The following is a 20658-nucleotide window of genomic DNA, read 5'->3' on the forward strand; positions in this document are numbered from 1 at the left end:
GCACGTCTCCCAGGCTGTATGTTCACACAGACTGCAAGAAGAGGAGGAAGACCAATGGCACATCAGTTCCTTTGTTAAATCAACAAACATTTTCACAAATTTTCAAATATGAAAGATGAGAAGCAGTTAACTTATCCACCACCGCAGCTGAAAATATGTTTAGTCAGGTATTGAGTAAAAAATACAAATTATTTGCTGACTATAGTTTGTAAAAAGTGTAATTTTGCTTGTCTTTCTCTATTTCATTCTAGTTTTCTTTTACTGTTTGTCAGAAAAAATACAAAAATAGAGAAAAAGACAAACACCACTATCATAATCACTTTGGGAATTGGTGACTTGGGAATTTGTAATCATGTTTTGACATTTTATGTGCTAAATGAATTATGGATTCATCAAAAAAAATAATAGCAAAATAAACATTAGTTGCAGATAGCCCTGGTATAATTCAAATGGAAATCAAAGACATTTGTAGAAGCAGATAAGCACCATTCTTAAAACGAATAAATCAACACCAGTTTTGCTGTCTCCTTGTGTGCACAATAAAAAAAAAACATGATTTCTGAGAATTAAAAAAAAAGAGAGATATCTTACAAAAACAACCCAACACTTATTTGATTGATATTCACCGAAGAGCACAAAAGGCAACAGATGAAGCACCTACTACATCTGGCCACACAACAGCCAGATGCAGCCCACAGAGATTTGCAGAGTTCTGCCAACACTAACATGACCCCCCACATACGTTGACCATGACTGAAAAAAGATTTCAAACTGAAGCAGTTGTTGATCACTGGCGGCCCCTAGTGGGTGGTTGAGAAGCGTGAGAAGTCAGCAGTCAATGGTCGTATAAAACAGCAGAAAACAAATTGCAGTTGTATGTTTCCACCTACCAGTCAAGTTAAAGTTTACATCAATGTCTGTCTAGATTCATACAATGTATAGAGCGAGGACTTTGAGGGAATTTAATATGGAACTCACCACTATATTGACCTCTAACTTTGAAGGAATTTAGAAAAAGGTATTTAGTGTATTTTTGCTGAAATGGAAGTTCTCACTATACATGTGTGATTCCAGTGAATAATTTCCGGTGAGAAACAAGCTGTTTTCACTTTTACAGAGCAGAGGACTGATGTCACAGTGAAGCTGATCTTTGATGCTTTGGATATAAAATGTCATCATCATTTTATCTATTAGATAATTGTGTGAAAATTTGTCAGAATTAGTGTGTATGAAGGTCACCACGACTTTGACCTTTGACCAACAAAACTTGATCAGTTCATCTTTAAGTCCAAGAGAACATTCGTTTAAAAAATTCACTCAATGCATTCTTGAGATATAGGATGACCTGAAAACATAATGCCTGTGTCCACAGCTGTTGCAGGTGTGGATTCATAATAAAAATGTTTTTTCAAGATTTTTCAAAAATTGTGAATCACAGAGATCCTTCAACATAGTCATGAAACAAATTAGTCTGATTGGTCCAGTAGTATTTGAAATTAGCTACAGCCAGCGTCAGGTCCGTCGATCGTGCTATTATTATGATCCCATAATAATAATGGTTGTGGCACACTACTGATGAACTTAGTTTATGCTAAAGTGAGCTCCAGCTTATAAAACCTTTGAGGAACACTTGATTGATGATGCATTCATTCAGTTGCTGCTGGAGATTGTTTCAGTTTAACTAAAAGATTGCTCTGACATGTACAATGTAAAATGGAACCAGAGATAAGAGTGAAAAAAAATATGAATGAGATGGAGAAGAGGCTGTGATGATCAGACTGACTCAAATGACTAGAAGGTAACTTAAAGGTAAGCTCAAGCTCAATATTTCCCTATGATAATGTAACCAAATCACTCCAAGCAGTCCTGTCTATCTTTTATTCATAGACATGAGGGAAGAAAAACAGAGGGACGTGTTGGCTGGTTATTCTTGTCCATACGCCTGTCATTTACATGTTCACACCAGAACCACCCACCCCCACTAAGTCTGTGTCTCATTTGTCCTTTTTGCTTACACATTCCTGCACTTATGAGTGTCTGTCCTACTGTGTGCGACTGTATGTGTTTGTGAGAGTCTGTGCGCTGTCAGTGTTTGTGTGCCTATGTGCGTGTATGTCTGGCTTGGACAGCTAATTCCCTCTGCCAGAAAATGTCCTGCAGCAAGAATTTGGACTTGAGAAAGTGTCCGCTGCTCTGTCGATATGTGACACGGTGCCAAATCGGGCATGCAGCCACTTTCGATTAGCATGGTCCAACACTGCCCATTCACAGCTACAGCACTGCCAGAAACTGGTCGAGAGTGCTGAGAGAAACTGCATATTGCCAAAAACAAGTTTGAGATGCTGCAAACAAAACCCGACAGTTGCCAAAAAAATTGTCCAGAATAGTGCAAACAATAAAAACAATGATAAGAAAATTGTAATTAGAAATGGTGCTGCTCATGCCAGTCTTGCAAAACTCCATAAGTGTTGTTTGTTTGTTTACTGTTGGCCAACAATTAGTGAGAATTAGTGAGAATTAATGACACAGGCTCTTGGATAAAATAGAATATTTGAGAGTAACTATCAATAAATCTCCACAAACCAATATACATACTAGTGGGTTTGCATGTTTTAGAAACTTGACTATAAATTATTTATCTTTTTTGTTGTACATCAATTGACATTTTCCTTTATTGTTGCATAGTAAAGTACTTTTGTTTTAAAAGGTGTTTTCATGCATTAAAATGATTTGAATTGGGCCTACCCATAACCTGCCCAAAGCTGAAAACATTTTCAGAAAATACCCAAACTTAATGGCACCCAAAAACCCTCAAAAGCAGTCTGCAATAGACCTGAAGATAAATAATCCAGATCCAAAATGTGGACACCCAAACAGATCCAAATCAAGAGAGAATACAAAAACTGGCAACAGCATGATGCTCCACCCAAGAGCAGCAATATATGTCCTAAAAATCAATGTAATGCACTACACATTCTTTATTTTGTCTCAAAATAATTTTCTCCTGAGAAGATTATTGACACAAAGAGCTGAGACCTGTGGCAATAGAATGAGGCATGATCTAATTTCCCTCACCTGGACATTGTTGTTTTCTGGGCTGCACCCTCACTACCTGTGGGAAGGAACGGAGCCCCTGCTCCGGGTGTGACCGTTGACCAGGGCAGACTGTCCTTAGAGCGCCCCAGAGGCATTGCATTGTCAGTGTCAGGACTGGATCACATGAAAGGCATCATGGGTCTGCGGCAGTGTTGGTAACCCACCCAACAAGGACTAAGGATTCTTATGTACGAGTTAATGGGATGGTGCAATGAAAGAGAGGGCCAGGGCATGCTGGCTGAGGTGGGATCCCAAGTCATCAGAGTGGAGCGCACCACCGACCTGATAGGACCGGAAAGATTGAGCTGCACCAGGGAGTTAGTGAAGTGCATGGAGAAATGGAGAAGTACAGGAAAACTTTGAGACACCAGACAGGCAGCAGTTGTTGTAGATTTCTGGTAGCAGGTGCAGCGGCGCGGCCATGGAAGGAGTTGCAGTAGTCCAGACAGGAGATGATAATGAAGTACCGAGATGAGCACCATCAGGCATCTCCAGTAAGGGACAGCTCCTCCTGATCTTCCAGGAGTACAGAATAGAACTTCTGCGGCAATGTTTGGTGTGAATGGCAGGGTCACTCACTCACCCTACTCGATCATCCAGGGTCACACTCAGGTTCCTTGTTATCCGAGTTGGTAGCATCCCAGTATTGTGAAATGTGATAAAAGGATCATAACACAGGGATCCTTTTCCCTGAAAGGAACACAAGCTCAGTCTTGTACAGGATGAGCTTTAGGTGGTGTATTGACATCTGTTCTGAGACACTTGCTAGGCAAGCAGTGATGCATGTCCCCACCTAAGAATTTGAAGTGGGGAGTAATAAGAATAGCTGGGTGTTGTCAGTATAACAGTGGTAGGAGAGGCCATTCCAGGACAGCAGTAAGGGTCCTTACGTAGAGGACAAAGAATGCATTTTCTGTTTTGTAAAATGGTTTGACAGAGATGTAAAATAGGTGATTTGTAGTTGATGCAAATATGCAAAACAATCTGAATGGTCCTTGAAGCCTGTTGGGTGTCCAGGTTGACTACCTGTATGTCCCTCTCCAGTGTTGGCTGCTTTTTCTGATTTCCTCTATGCTTTTGTTCCACTTCTCCTCTCACCATGTCTTGCCGTATCGGCTAATAAAAGATTAAATATTTTTTCTTTCCTTTTACTTTCTCTTATCAATTTTCCATTCTTAACTTTCTCCCCTCCTCCCTCGGTCTCAGCTCTTTTCCATCAGTACTTTGGTGCCTCCCTCTCCTTCTCTGCTTCCTGTCCCCTTGCTCCTTTCCATCGTACTGCCAGTATTTAGGGGCCTGGTTAACAAGCCATTTATGCCCCATCTTCTCTGCTCCCTAATCACACATGCAATATTCATACATGGCTGTCACTCATGCAGATACATTAAGACTATCATTCCCTCACTGCTCTCCTCTTCCCACTCCTTTTTCTGCTCCCCCTCCTTCATCTCCTCATCTTTGCCACTCTCCTTCCTCCTCTCCTGCCCACTCTCATCTTTCTGTCTCCCGCTTCCATTTTCTCCCACTTCCTCTCTGCCCTCCCTCCCTCTCACCAATTCAATCTCCTCCTCTGTTCCCATCTGCGCACATAGAAAGCGCGAGACATCTTCAGTCTTTTCATGTGATCGACCGAGAGAGACTGCGGTGAAAACTGTTTATCTTTTCATAGAGATGCTACGTGCAGGATCTGCTTATTAGCAATAATTTGCTGCAATTCAGATATGATGATACGTTCTAATAACAAATATGCCTCTCACATTCAAGTATGAACCCAGAGGACCTGCTTGGTGTTTTAATTTGACTGAATATGGAAGTCTCTATGCTTGATTGCCTGCAAAATCTATTGTTGATGTAAGTACCAACAGCATCTTGAGGGTTTAAATAGCAAAATGGGGCCTTAAAAACAAATCTCAGTTCTGCCAATATTGGTGCATTTAAATAAATCCTCATATGGAGTGGAGTAATACGTCAAAACATCTATCTCGTCTATCTACACCATAAAAGTATGTGTACACCAAAACAGTACAACTATATGTGATTGTTGAACAAACCATATCCATTAATATGCTGATTTGCTTCCTCCAAGATTTTTTAACCTGGCTGCAGAAATCTGCTGCTATTCATCCACAAGAGCATCAGTGAGGTAAGCCACTGATATTTTGCCTTGAGGCCTGATTTGCACACTCAAATTTATTCCAAAGGTGTTGGATGGGTTGAGGTCAGGGCACTGTTCTTCCACATCAATCTGGAAAAAACATTTCTTTATGGGCCTGGCATTGCACATGGTACATCAAAACAGGAAAGAGCCTTCTTGAAACTGTTATGCCAAAGTTTGATGCACATTTTGTCTAACATAGCACCCTATACTGTACAAGATTCCCTTTATTAGAACAAAGAGACCTGGACCTCCTCCACCAAACTTTGCAGCAGGCGCTATGCATTCAGGCAGTTATCTCAAATTCGTCCATCAGACTGCCAGATAGTGAACTGTGATTCATCACTTCAGACAATAAACATCCACACTACGTTCTGTTGATGAAGAAGTTGGAGCTGGGAAAGCCTTTTTCTGGTCCAGTGGCGTATAGACCATTGACAAATGTTCTCTGCCTCAATCAGTTGTTGGTGGTTCTTTCAAGATCTCCTCATATGAGACCGCTCTCAGACATATTTGCCTGGTCACTTCTTCTCCACCTGTTCCTGGTCAGACCTCTTTTTCAAGCTGGGGGCTCCTTTGAGGTATACAATGTACTTTACACAAATCCAGTCTATACTTAGTACTGCACATGTTGATCTCAGGATACCCATGTGAACTCCTCTTGTGCTGACTTTTTGTCAGGCTAGCCACGAACGTCCTAGCTAGTGCAAGTAAGTTGTAGTAGCCCCCGAAACTTCCCTCTAATTCCTTTGTTCTGCGTTCATTCCCATCTGGAATTTTGTTCTTGTTTAATTATTAAAGAGGTATTGAAGTAATCAGGGAAAAAGTTCTCTGATTAGAAAGGTTATTAGTCTGGTTACAACAGGCCAGCAAGTACACATAAGAGTTTATTCAAGAGATGTATTTGTGCCAGCTTGCTATTAGTCAACAGTGCAAATTTGCATGTCAAAGTTCACCAAAGTTGAAGCTCATGTGATACATTTACACAGATTTACTTTATCTGTACAAAAAAAAAAAATTAAAATGAATAAATAAATAAATATCACAGTGAAATGAACTGATTTTGTTGCAAAATTTTGCCATTTTGAACGCTGTGTGACTGGGCGATTACTTGGAAAGTTGAAGAGGATAGAAGCATCATTAATTTTATTAGCAACACCTGTGCAACAAGTCAAAATATCTGCTGTGAAAAAGGTCTCCTGAGATTGCACACACGTCTGGTGGATTTTTGCCACCTGTTACCAACTGGTGTCTCATGTGAGCTTGACCCTATCTATCTTTCCGTCGGTCTGTCTTGAAAGATGATGTGTCCTAAAATAGTGTATCGAGTCAGAACTTTAAACTGTAAAATTAAAACTGATATGGCAGCTGTGTTGGAGTTAATTTGCCATGTGCAAATATATTGGGCTGCTGTTTAGTGGATTTGGGCTCACTTTAATTGGTTAAAATTTCTCATTAATAGCAATATGCAGACAACTGTGCGAGCTAATAAGTCTCCCTCACTCACTCTCTGTTTCTCTCTCTCGTTCCCTCTGCAGCTCTTTCTCAGTTAACGCCACATTGCTAATCAGCATGAGTGTGGATGGGTATCCAAATGCAATCACAGACAATTATACTCCTTGCTGTGCCTGTGTGCATTTGTGTGTGTGTGTGCATTTGTGTGAGCATGTGTACATTTTAGCCCATTAGGAAGTGATGCACTGATTAGCCGTCAACTCTCATGCTGCCCGACTGCCAGTCACGCAGACAACAAACAAAAAGCAACATCCTCTGACACACACACACACACACACACACACACACACACACACACACACACACACACACACACACAATTTGCTTTCCACCCATTATGCACTCGGGATTCTTGTCACAGTCATGGCCACAATAGCAGGATAAACTACAGCTAATTCAGTAGAATAAAATAAGTGAAAGAGTTGGGAAACATGTTTCAGCTGAACACCATTTATCAGCTGAATACGGTATTTTTTAGTTCCCGGGTAACTTTCTGAGACTTTTATGCTTCTGCAGTAGTGACAGGCATGGTGATGTTGATGTGATGATATTTTACATGCAAAAAGTCAAAGGTCAACTTCACTGTGACATCATAATGTTCAGCTCTCAGTTCTCTGTAAAATTAGTCTCTAAGTGAAGACAGTTTGTTTCTCACTAGGAATTATTCACTGGAATCATACATGTCAATATAGTAATAACTTAATTTTGACAAAAATACACTTAATACCTTTACTACGTACACTAAATGAGTCTTGACAGACATGGTGTAAACTGTGACTTGTTATAGTCTGTTTTCATTTTTTTTTTTTTTATATGTTTAGCATTTTCAGAAATACTTTGTTTGGGCAATATGTTACGCCATGCCAGTAAAGCCATTTGAATGGAATAGAATTAAAACTGCAACTTGACTGGTTGGCAAGGTAGAAATTCTAGTTTCTGCTTGCTTCGCCGTCCTTGTTTTTAGACTCTTATAGCCTTTATTGTGCAAGTTCAGCTGCAGTCATCTATTTCAGCCGCACTGTGTTTCATTCTGTTGTGTGAAAACTGTGCAGTGTGGTCCACTCCCCAACAAGCTGACCCATTTGTGTGACATTCTCACCCACCATCTGCCACACTCTTTTATTGTTATTTATATGTTATTATGGTGATTCTGCTACTTCGGGATACTGTCCAGAGTTATGGTGCGGAGGGAGTTCGAAGAAGAGCAGGTGCAATTGATGAAATGGATTGAGTTCTCAAAATGGCAACAAGTAAGATTTGTGCTGCCACACAGCACAAAATGACCATTCTGAAATATTGTATGTCCGTGGTAATTTGTTGTTGATCAGCACCAATGGGCCTGTGCTCTATTTTGGAATGAAAACTCCCCACCAACTGGCATTTCAAGAGCAACCCTTCACACAATCCCCAACTGCTCAACCTTATAATGTTACCAGTGACCAATGTTATAACACTTAATTATGTATACCTGTGCAATCTAATGCTATTAAAGTGCAAAACAAGTGTTCAGCCATAAAACCTACTTTTATGATGCCTACAATGTTCATCTTTTGAGTTGATTAAATTATATGATATAGAATTGAGGTCACCATAGTGTTGTTGTGCTGTATTATACTGAGAGGTGTTACTTTTATTCTGCCTCCCTCATATAAGTAAATAAGAAAGAAAAAAATATTTCTCACTACAATGTGGCCCAGTACAACACCACCTTTAACCATGACCGCAGGAAAATAATTGAATTTCCAACAATGTTGCCAAGAACTGAACATTACAAATGTCTTAAAAGCAGAATTTACGTCAAGGCTGTTGTTAAACAGTAATAGATTAGGCATAGATTTTAAGTAATTATAGCATCTTAGAAAGTGCTGTTTTTTTAAATGCCACCACCTGGGGGCACCAACAACAAAGACAGTAATATTCTACAAATAGTGGCTTTAAAGTCATGATGTTTTTAAGGTTTTTTGGGGCAAATTTGTCTTTATTTGATAGGTACAGCCATAGATATGACAGGAAAAGGGCTAGAGAGCGAGAGGGGACAACATGCAGCAAATGGGCCACAGGCTGCAGAGGAGTGACAGTTCCAGCACATAGGGTGCACGCTCTGCAAATTGAGGGGCGCCCCATTTGATACCACTTTCACGTCTGTGCATTAATTATGAAGCTATAGCCAACAGCTGGTTAACTTCACTTAGAACAAAGACTATAAACAGGGGGGAATAGCTGCCCTGGCTCTGCCCGAAGGAAACAAAATCACCTTCCAACACCCCTGCAGCTCACTAATGAACAAATTATATCTCATTTATTTCATGTGTGCAAAAACCAAACTGTAAAAGTGACATATAGTGGTTTTACCAGGTGTTATGTGTGGGACGATTTATTTCTCACTGGTTTTGGCAAAGAAATAGTATCAACCCTCTCATGCAAAGTGGAATGTATTTTTTTTCCCTTTAATTGGTTGATTGTTATTGTTTAATAGAGCAATGTTTCCAGCAAAGCACTGATTTTTCAAAGCTTGAAAATTACCTTCTGTCACACATCCATGCCGATGTGAATTTCACTGAAGTATACTATGTATTTCATGTACACTGGGTGATTAATGAACATATGAAGAAACTCATACAGTTTTTATGTCATTCACATAATGGAACAATTTGAGATGGCAATAACACTTCTGTGTCACATCCAATAGCTGCTAAATAATTACTGGAGATGTGACAGATAAACTTTTATTGTTTAATTAACAAAGCAGCTCTATCTTTCTCCTGAAGGTCTTAGCAAATTGTTTGTAATAAAGTTTTTAACTTTCCTGCAGGAATATTTGTACCCAAGAAGGTGCTGCTTTTACTTCCTTGCGGTGGACGTCTTGTTTAGCAATGAAGGTCTGTGTTTCTAAAGTGGTACACATGTAGTACATTGTGATAATGAGTCTTAGCGAGCTCATTGAGCAGCTGTTGAGAGTAATTAGTATTTAATCTTGGAGAGGAGAGTGCTGTGAATATTCACACTTTGATCAACGCAAGCAGCCCGTCATCTCCTGTCCTCTCATTTCATTTTCTCCTCTCTTCATTTATTCGTCTCCTCCTCCTCCTCCTCCTCCTCTCTTTGCCTCTCCCACTTGTGTGCACTCTCAAAGGAGCAGGAGCAGTTTGCATCGTGATGGAAAAGAAATTCCCTTCCTTTCCTCATTTCTCTGTCTATCTGTTTGTTTCTTTCTCTCTGTTTGTCTCTTAGGGATGATAAATGCTTTATTTTATTATTGTATAATCAGTATGATAATATCTTTACACACCAAAGGCCAAAACGTGTTACAGTTGTAACTGCTGCCTTGTTGAAACCTGCAGTCTCCAAGAAGACAGCATTTGTGCAACTCATAAAAAGAATGAAAAGTTGTTTTTCTCCCAAGCATACCTTTGACATGTTTTTCTCTTTGCAGTGAATTATCTGTGGTTTGCGGTGATCTTTGGGGTTATGAACAACTTTGAACACACTACAGAGAAACTGTGGCAGCTAGCAGTCACTTGGAGTGGAAAACAACAACAACAAAAAGTACTTGTGTTTTCATGTTGGAAACAGAGGTTACGCGGAGATAGAGATGTTACAGACATCATTGGAAAATAGCTACATACCAGATACTTTAGTGATAGGTTGGTGGTTTGAGGAACAAGGGATCCAACAGCAATTTGTGCAACAATGCTAATCAGTGAAAGCATGGGCAGGTATTCAAATGCAATCACTGACAATTATAGCCTGAGCCATGTGTGTTATTCTACGTATGTGTTTGTGCATGTGTCTGTGTGTTTGATTAGCCAGTGTCTTACTGATTAGTCATCAGTCCTCACGGTGCCAAACTCACTGTCAGTCAGACGGCAAACAAAAAGCATGAACCACACATTGAAGGCTGCGTCTGTACATTTCATTTCAGTATTCAGTTCAAATTTAATGCAGCTTGGTTTTTGAGTAAATTTCATTTGTTTCATGTTGTCCTTGTAAAGCGAATTGTCTGGTTTTGATAAGTGATATGATATATAAATAAACCTAACCCTGAGCCGGGACAAGAGCTAACCCAGTTTGGACTTAGGCTACATCCACACTACTACGTTTTCATTTTAAAAAGCATATTTTTGCTACATTTCCATCTAGTGTCCACACTTCCCTAGCATTTTTGAACACCTCAAACACAATGAAGGAATCATTTCTCAACTTGCTTTCATACACCCTGTTGCCCTCAGCAGCAGCCATACCTGCTATAGACTGAGACTCCACTTGTTTTTTTGACGAGATATGCATGACATTTCCCTGGTTTATCTCTGTATTCATAAAACCTCTGTTAAATATTATTAATTCTTTTCTCTGTATCTTTAGGAAGAAGACAAACTACACCTCATCTGAGAGCAGAAATTTTTTGTAATAAAGTAAGTGATGGCAAGCTAAACTACACTTTGTCTTGACTTGGCCTTACAGACTTTTGTTTTTCCAATTTCTGGCACCTCTTAGTTGTAGAACATGACATGATCAACCCTCTTGCATAGGCTTTGCAAGGTTCCCATAAAATTAAGAACAGAAAAAAGAAAACTTTCAGTTCCAGTTTGAGGACGCAAAAGCCATCAGTTTAGTATTTTGCACCCTCAGTTGAAATTTGAACAATAAATGCCAAGTGCACAGCAAGGTACACGGATTGTGCATCTCATCACAGGTAGCAACATAGCATGACGTTCACCCAAAGTAACAGTAGCCCAACCCTAATCAATAAATTAATTGATGAATATAATGAATCACAACATACACACAATTATCCCAGTCTTTGCACCGACTGGCATTTTATTCACAATCATTTCAAAACATTAAACTTTTAACTTTTTTGAAGACCAGCTGCCTGTGTTTACGGCTCTCGACTTTCAATTTTCACTGCACAAGTCTGATAATGAAACAAGCTGATTGTAACTGCTATTTGTTGTTTTTTCATTGCCTTATTTAAGAGAGAAAAAATGGTACAATGTACAATTTGTATTTTATTAAGATAAAAAGAAAAAGCTAAAAAAGAATTGCAATCGCTTTTCTGTTTGCTGGTTAAAGAACAGAAAAATGCAGATGAATTATAATTCATATATAGACTCTGAGTCAGATGAGGCTGAAGGAGAATTTAAAGACCTACGTTTTTAGTCATGATGTTTTCATGTACAGCCAGAAATAATGCCGTCAGGATTTAATAAAATAGTCCAGCCCTCTGATCACATTTAAACACAATAAGCTGCCCCACAGTCAACTTATGTATGAGATTCAAGGCACACATATAGTTTAGTTGGTCAAACCCTGTTCATCAGTTGAAAGTTTAACAAACAGGGAGGCTGCTATGACAAGCATCTGGTATCAGCCACAACAGATGCAGTTTAACATGTATGTAACAAAATTGGAAGACATGGAGTTGAAAAACAACTAAAAAATGTTATGCTGCTCCGCATAAAGTGGTCATAACTCTGACCTTTTTCATATGTCCTTATTTTCTGAACATGTTGTATGAAATTAGAAAAAACATGAGCAACAAAAATACAGCAGTAGGAAATGTTATTCAGTTTTAAGTTGTTAAGTTGAAAAAAAGTTCTGTCCCCTGAGTTTTTCTTCATATTGTGGTTAATAAAGGGGTCTTATCCACTAGGTTGTCTGTTCTCCAAAAAAGCAGCAGATTCAGCCGGAGCGTTCAACTACTGCCTGGTTCCATCAATGATCACCCGAGCCAACTGAAGCAGTACCTGGCGTTTCTCAGTCAGCACTGCAGTCTGTGTGGATGTGGATCTCCAAGCTCTTGCAAGACAGGGCACTTTCTCTCGTGCAAGCTGTATTTCTCTGTGTTTCATCAGGAAGTGGTGAATGCAGGCTATGAAGAGACAAGGTGCACCGTACTATATCCGCTGAATGGCCAGCCTGAGCGCTCTGGCCATGGCATCGGCATCGGCACCCAATATTTTTCCTAAGCAGGATTCAATGAAAGAAGTGGGCTGGATGGCCTCGGCCTTCTCCGATCTACCTTGGGGTCGTCGACCTTTAACATGAGTTGTTTGTTCTCCTTCATAAGGTTATTCATTGTGGATTCCAGTGTAATAATTCTTCCCTGGAAGTCCTTCACTGATGTTTCAATGACTTGAATTGTGTGACCGGATGAAATTTGTGCTGTCAGGTTTGCATCAATCCACTCCTTTTTCTGTATATATGACAGAGATACCACTGGCTTGCGGCGGTCGCCATGCGTGGGGTCATTGCTAGCTAGGAGGTCAGTTGCTAGGCACCATTTTTTCCGCTGTCGGTCTCATTTTTAGCTTTTTTTACTTTCAGTTGTGGTAGTACTGCCCATGTTGAACTGGATACAGTGCACATTGAGTCAGACGTCAGTTTCAGAAGCAAGTTCCCCAGTTTTAGACGGGTAAGTAACACAACAAATGTCAACAACATGCAGAACGACAGCAGAGCTCCTCTAACTCATTACCTATTCTGCCATTCGCCGAGCGGCAACTCCCTCAATCACATATTGTTCAGTTTGTATAACCTCAGCTTGATCAAAGTGCCTCCAACATTTACAAAGAAACATGCACTCATACTAACAACACATACTATAACATTCATGAACACATGCTGATAATAGGCCTGAGGGGCTAAGTCATGCTCTCACACATACAATATTTGCCTGATACTTGTAAGGTCCTCCTCTAACCCTTAAGCACACACACACACACACACACACCTTCTGGCAGCATTGTGACTCACCAGTGCATGCTAAGTCATACCTGAGGCAACGAAAGCCCTCCGCTAACACTCGTTGGAGGGTGTTATAAACAAAGCTGAGCCCTTTTTTCGCCTTCCTGCCTCTGTATCCTCCAGGCGAATCTACTGTCCCTTCCTCTTCTGTCTCCTTAGCTTTTCTTTCTTGAATCCCATGCACTCTTGTCTCTGTTCTCTTTTCATTTTCTCATCACCTCACTTCACATCGCCTCTCTTCCTCTCTCTAATCCCCTTCTCTCGCCTCCCCCGCCCCCCTCTCTCCTCCATGGCTCTCCTGTTGCATTTTGGATCCATCTGTTGGGAGGAAAAGTAATAACGGCAAAGCTAAACAACAACATGAGGAATCAGGCAGGAACACACTGCAGGGTTTAAACGGGATCCAGGTGTAATGCCCAACTACCTCGCCTTTGGGTTTTACTTAACACCTATCATAACAAACAAAACAGGCAAATAAAGTGAGGGGTTGTTTGGCTGTTTTTTCTTTGTCTTATAAACATCTGCGAGGGCCACTGAAAGGTATTAAAACTTGACATTACGTGAGCAAACAATTGCAGCTGGCAGTGATTTTTTTTTTCTTCCGCCTTTGTGGCTGTTGTTTAGTGATTTTCTGCCCTACTTCTCCTTGATGAGATGCGTGGAAGTTTTTAAAAGAAGGCCACATGAAGTTGTTTTCAACCTTGAGTTATTCTGGAAGTCAGCACACATTCACTGTCATCCGTTCACTGCATTGTTTCTAATCAGGTCACAGCTCCTCCCTTGTCCGGTGATACAGCAGGATATCCGCACACGATGGCCTCGTTTTCATCTCAACTTAATAATCGATTTTACTTCAACCTCACTCGCACAAGAATTGGAATTGTTGACCTATATTAGCAGCAAGTGTTGTGTAGTAAGTGACTGCTGTTAAAAGCACTGCACCCTCAGGTCTCTGGATGCAGTGGGGTAACAATGCATAGGGCGCATTACGAGCACTGACAAGTTTTGGATTTCATACAACAGCATCATTCTGTATTTCATTGCCTTGACTGGCATTTATACACAAATTCAACAGTGTACGTGATGGTTACAGGCTGTAAAATATATAGTTGGATAAATTAAATTTATATATCGCTTTTATCTCAAGCACTTTACAACATGTGGATGGATGGAGACAGGGATCGAGCCTCCAGCCCTATGATTACTGTGGTGGTTCTCAAACTGCACGGTGTGCAGGAGGACGTAGATTATCAAGATAGAAATACAGAGTGAACAAAATTAAATGTATTTGATGATGTTATGTCACCAAAGTTCAACTTGAATCCTTTTTTTTGTATCAATTGCTTCCCTGATTATTGTTAATTATTTATAATGCTTGTTGGATAGGGGGATGTAACTTTGTTTTGGCTTTTGAAGGGGGGCATGCCAGGGAAACTTTGGGAACCACTGTATCAATGGATGACTCCTGGCTAATCAAAAAAAAAGGGGATGCACAATTTGGACTTTTTTCAGCCAATATGATAACTGATAGTAACTGCTTCTAATGGATCTTTTCCTCCTTCTCATGCCTTACTGTTTTACTGGAGGATTGCCGGTCTTAATTCATTTTACTTGGTAACCTAATTGGTTTTATCTCTCAAATTTTGTGGCCCACTCTCCACGCAGTACATTGAGCATCTACGAATGAAATGTGCAACATAAATCGTGTTTGCTAAGAAAAGCTGAGATGCAGTGAACAAGGATGGATGATTTAATATTCCAAAGCTTTCACTGAACTAAACCTGACCGACATCGTTATTACAACAAAAACACCAGCTCTGACTCTTTAAATGTTCATTAGTTCATCAATAAACTTTATAAATATATATAAGATTTTATGGAGAATTCTGCCCTAGAATTTCTATTAAATGCTTTGAAAATCAGTCATATCAGATATTACTATAACCATCTAACATATGCTGATACTGATTCAGACCAGTATAGTTGAAGAGGCCAATACCGCCCAGATATTTATTGTGCATATCTATCAAAAATGGGCACAGAGGTGGAGCGTGAGTGAAGCTGAAGCAGCTGAATGAAGCAGCGACCTAGCATAACTTTAAGGCCACGATATGATTTAAATAAGTGAGTTATGTAAAAAATAATTTTACCAGGCTGTAAATCTGTTTATTTCTGTGTGTGTGTGTCCTTGTATGCATGCTAGCAGAACATGCAAATAAAACAGGGATCTGCTCATTAAAGCATTTCTCCATATTTCTGATTGAATACTGCCATTGAAATAAAGTGTAGCTGCTGGTTCAGGTCAACTCAATGGATCGTCTTACGACAAATGAGTAAGGTTGAAAGTTTTCTGCCATTATGTTTTTGGCTTTGTGTATGACGTAAAATTCATCAAAAGTTCTTCATATTGTATAATGAAAAATGCCAGTCACTTCGGTTCAATCGTTTTTTTCTCTTAAACCAGTAAACAGAAAAGCAATTGCAACACTTTTTTCTTTTCATGTTAACAAATACAAATGAACATTGCATCTGACATTTTTCTTTCTTAAACAGAAAAGCAACATTACATTTTCAAACTTGTACAATGAAAATTGAAAAAGTAAGTTGAGAGCTGCGAACAGAGGCAGCTGGCCTTCGAAGTCACAGTTGAGTGTTTTGAGCGGTTTGAAGCGTGCTGGCTGCAGCGGTCAATTTAAGGGGAGCTAAACTAAATAAGTAAACTAAAAACTCTAAATAAAAAACATAATTCGTAACATATAATCATATTTTCTACAACTGACTGTGAATAAAACGTCAAAGGGTGCAAAGAGTGCTGTGATTCACACATGTGAATACACAATGATTCATTATGTATCAACAAATTTATTGATTAAGATTGGGCACTGTTGCTTTAGGAGTACGTACTATGCAGTGACCTGCGATGAAAAGCACAGTCCGTGCCTCCTAGCTTATGCTTGACATTTATTCTTCGAATTTCAACTAAGGGTGAAAAATATCAAACTGAAGGTACAATGTGTGCTTTTGTGTCCTTGAACCAGGCAGCTTTTACCTGAGGAACAGATGTGAGAACTTCTTCCACCACTGCCCATTTCTTGTTCGCACAAATTACATCTGAAATGTAATATGAATTGATCTGTACAAATATATCTATTGCTGAGATTCTGTTGTAGTGTTCCATCCACAAAAAAAGGTACCCACTGCAAGGAACCTCATAAACCGGACACTGTCTACCCAATTTGGTTGTTGCAGAGAAACTAGGCAGGTGTGTATTTAGGCCTCGATGCCATCCAGATATACATGGAGACAACACAGAATATACTGTTAAAACTATATCCTTGTATGCAGATGACATTTTGTTGTATGTATCCCGACCTTTAAATTCTCATCCCATCAATTTTGACTGTGTTTGATTTACTCTTTTATAATCAGGCTTCATAATAAAAATATTTGAAACAAAAATGTCAGACTTTTATAACAACTCTTTATTTTGCTTAGTTTGATTGTTTGACATGCAGTGTTCCCATGGCAACAGGGCATTGGTTTCCAGTGGTGGAAAAAAACACAAAATACAAAAGGAAGAGAAAGAAAAGAAAGCTAAACGAAGGGAAAAAAATTAACAGCACAGAGTAAATAGAGGTAGCAGAGAAACATCTGTGTGTGTGTGTGTGTGTGTGTGTGTGTGTGTCTGTGTGTTGAGCAGGTACAGGTGGTGATTTCAGTGGGGAAATCAAAATGGTGCTGAGCAGGACCTGATCTGAGAGCAGTGACCCACAGACACACGCACCCACACACACACACACACACACACACACACACACACACACACACACACACACACCCCTGATCCCTGATTGTAAAAGCCTTCAAAGACGTATTGGACTCTTACCAGCCTCCATTACTATGAGCTGCTACTTTACCACAACACCTTTTTCATGACAGCAGTGCCTGATGGAAAGATGGTTACAAAAGCTATTTGTGTGTGTGTGTCTGTGTGTGTGAGTGTGTATACTGGGCTCTAATTACTTAATACATGCGTGCGACTACATTTCTTGTATGTGGATGTGAATCACTTGATGATAGCTTTCTTGCATTAAATTGACTCAATCGTGTGTGTGTGCGTGCATGTGTGTGTGTGAATAGAGTGCAGGCCTTACACATTCAGCACACACAGACCAGATAAACAAGCATTCTATTGTTTAATCTGAACACCTTTCAAATACATTGTTCCTTCAAGGTCTCACATTCACATACATGCACACACTACTTGTGAGGACCTTATTGAAAGATGGCCGACCCATGGTGCGAAGGTGTCTTGGATGAGGATGAGACAGTTTTTGTCCTGTGCAGCATGAATTGAGGCATTTAACTGAAAAACCGACCAGAAGCTGTAAGCTGCAGTGAAAATTTCTCCTCTGAATGCATTTCATGTCTTATGTAAGGCACGTTTAATTGTTTGTTGTTATTCTTGTTGTTGAATGGTGCTTAAATAAACCTTGCCTTACAGCTAACATATGTGTAATTGTTAAATTGGCTATTTGGTGCAAATAACCAAGGACTGTACACACACAGCTGCCGTAGCTCTGTCGTTAGTTCCCAAAAATCTAACAGAACTGTGGAGATGCTATGTGGAGATTGGCAAAAACTGTGACAGGTCATCTAATGCCGCTTCTGTTTTCTCCTACAAGTTTCCAGTATCTGTGGAACATGTTGATAGGAAAGACGACATCAGGCAGTATATCTAATTACACACCAATTGTGTACTATCAATGGGAGTGGAATCCAACACCCAACCACAAAGCAATTCCTGCACTACACGGCTGCACAAGTAACATTTTGCCTTTTTCTTTAACAATGATCAACTGGCATTTTGTTCCTATTCACCCCAGTCGGATTCAGATATGCTGAGATTTTATGGTGTACAACACTCCTTAGATTCAACCTCAAAGTCAACTGCTAACATTTAACAATCACAGCTATATCCCTAACACTATATCCTTAAGCTTGAAACCAAGTTTTAACCCTCAAACTGCCCTTTGTAGAAGTGAGGACTGGACAAAATGTGCTCACTTTCTGTACATTTCCTCACTTGCAAGGTGTTAAACTCAAATTGGTCCTCACAAACATAGAAATGCAAGATACACACACACCACCTTCTTGCCCATCAATACTCCAAACCACTTTTACACACACACACACACACACACACACACACACACACACACACACACACATACACACACACATATACACACGAGGCTGAACAGAATGTGTGTGCCACTGTGAATGAAAATCGATAGAGCAAGTTTAGTGTAATTGAATGATTATGTGTGTGTCTGTGTGTGTGTGTGTGTGTGTGTGTGTGTGTGTGCGCGCTTGTATAGTGAATAGATAGAGGTAATTGAATGTTAGAGAGAGTGCGTGTGTGTGTGAGCCTTTATAGTGAAGAGATAGAGGTAATCTGTGTAAGTGCTGCTACACTCTGAAACCTTTTAAAGTCTTGTCTGTTGGAGATTTACCTAAGTGTGTGTGTGTGTGTGTGTGTGTGTGTGTGTGTGTGTGTGTGTGTGTGTGTGTGTGTGTGAGAGAGAGAGAGAGAGAGAGAGAGAGAGAGAGTGAGTCTGCCTTTAACACTACTGAGATGCCATTTTAAACTGCTTTACATCAGCAGCTAAATCAGACGCAAGAAAAACAGACAAGTACACAAATTACATCAACAAGTCTTTTGCATCTCCATTCTTACACCTTTGAAGTCAAAACTCAAAATTTAAAATACCACATTTGTGTAAGACACATTACTGTTTTCTCACATGTAACATTTTCTACATTGTTGATTTCATTTTACTCAGACGGAAAATGATGCATTCACATACATGTTGCATACAAAACAACCTCCCGCTGTACAAAAAATGTTCCTGATTCCCAAATCATGTAGACTTGTGCTGAAATGTGCCATGATTGTTACCACCATTGCTAACATTACACTCATACCAAACAAACAGTACCCTGAATAAGACTAAATTAGCCATTTTTTAATCATATTCAATATAACAGCTTGTTAACGTGTGAAACCTTATCCAAACAAACCGTGTATAGTTCCTTTTAATTAGCTGAATAAATAACAAAAAGAAAAAGTTTGTCCCATGTGAAACCAAATGTCAAAGTTCTAAACTAGAACATTATGTGTGTGTGACTTGCTTCACTTATGTCATGTGACAAACATGGAACATACTTATTTTAACCTAGACCATGATCTTTTCCTAAACCTAACCAAGTACTTTTGTTGCCTGACCGTACATTAACATTAATCATGTGTTAAAAAGTCTTTCTGACAGCATCTCATGCAGATGCTAAAAGGTACATTATGCATCAAGAGGGGACACCGAGGGGTGTGACAAAGATGTTGCTATTTGACGAATGGGAATGGGGGCAGGAGGTGATTTGTTAATTTTTAACTGGGGGATGGACCCAGTTGGTTTTGTTCACCTGCGATTGGTGAACCAACTCATCAAGAGAAATTAAAAATCCGTCTCCTGCATGGATTGATCAATACTGTTAGGCACAGGTGACTTATATTTCAGAGCAATGGTCAGATAAAGGATCAATTAGTCAGACAGACGGACATAATCAACTACACAACCCCTCTGCCCCTGCACTCTCTGCTACGAGGGAACGGTTGGTACCTGATGGTTTAATGGGAACTAATTTTTTTGTATGTTAATTGTTATTATACTTTGTTCAAATCAAATTCTAATAGCAAGTGCTGTAGCAGACAATCAATTATCCTCTATCTGTAAAAATAAATTTACAACAGCAGTTCTAGCAGGAATAAGTCATCAACATAATTTTAATCATCAAACTGAGTGGTTTATTACATTGTTATCATAAATTCAAATTAATTGGAAAACCTCAATACTCTATCAATGTTATTTTGGAAATGTAGATACTTAGTGACTCACCAACGGCCCCAGATCGCTCAGTCTTAAGTGATTCATAGTCGATGCAAGTGGATGTTTGAGCAGAGCGTTCTTGAGATATTAAGTTCACAAGAATGAGACGGACATGAGTTCACAGTGACCCAGGCCCTTTGACCGCCAAAACCTGATTAGTTCATCTTTGAGTTCAAGTGGATATTTATAATATGCGGT

At 39.6% G+C, this 20658-nt stretch overlaps 1 protein-coding gene across 1 annotated transcript in view; it reads right to left on the bottom strand.

Annotated features, from left to right (window-relative positions):
• Positions 1 to 4463: 4463 nt before the first annotated feature.
• The window catches only part of LOC146320252 (THAP domain-containing protein 2-like), a 32134-nt gene continuing 15939 nt past the window's right edge, over positions 4464 to 20658 (bottom strand). The window contains exon 4 of the mRNA XM_084729053.1: positions 4464 to 4676. Within this exon, the coding sequence (XP_084585179.1) occupies positions 4464 to 4676 (213 nt within the window). The remainder of the gene's footprint in view (positions 4677 to 20658) is intronic.

Source organism: Lutjanus erythropterus, chromosome 10 (genome assembly GCF_056507025.1).
Source record: "Lutjanus erythropterus isolate fLutEry1 chromosome 10, fLutEry1.hap2, whole genome shotgun sequence".
NCBI classification, from domain to species: domain Eukaryota; kingdom Metazoa; phylum Chordata; class Actinopteri; order Lutjaniformes; family Lutjanidae; genus Lutjanus; species Lutjanus erythropterus.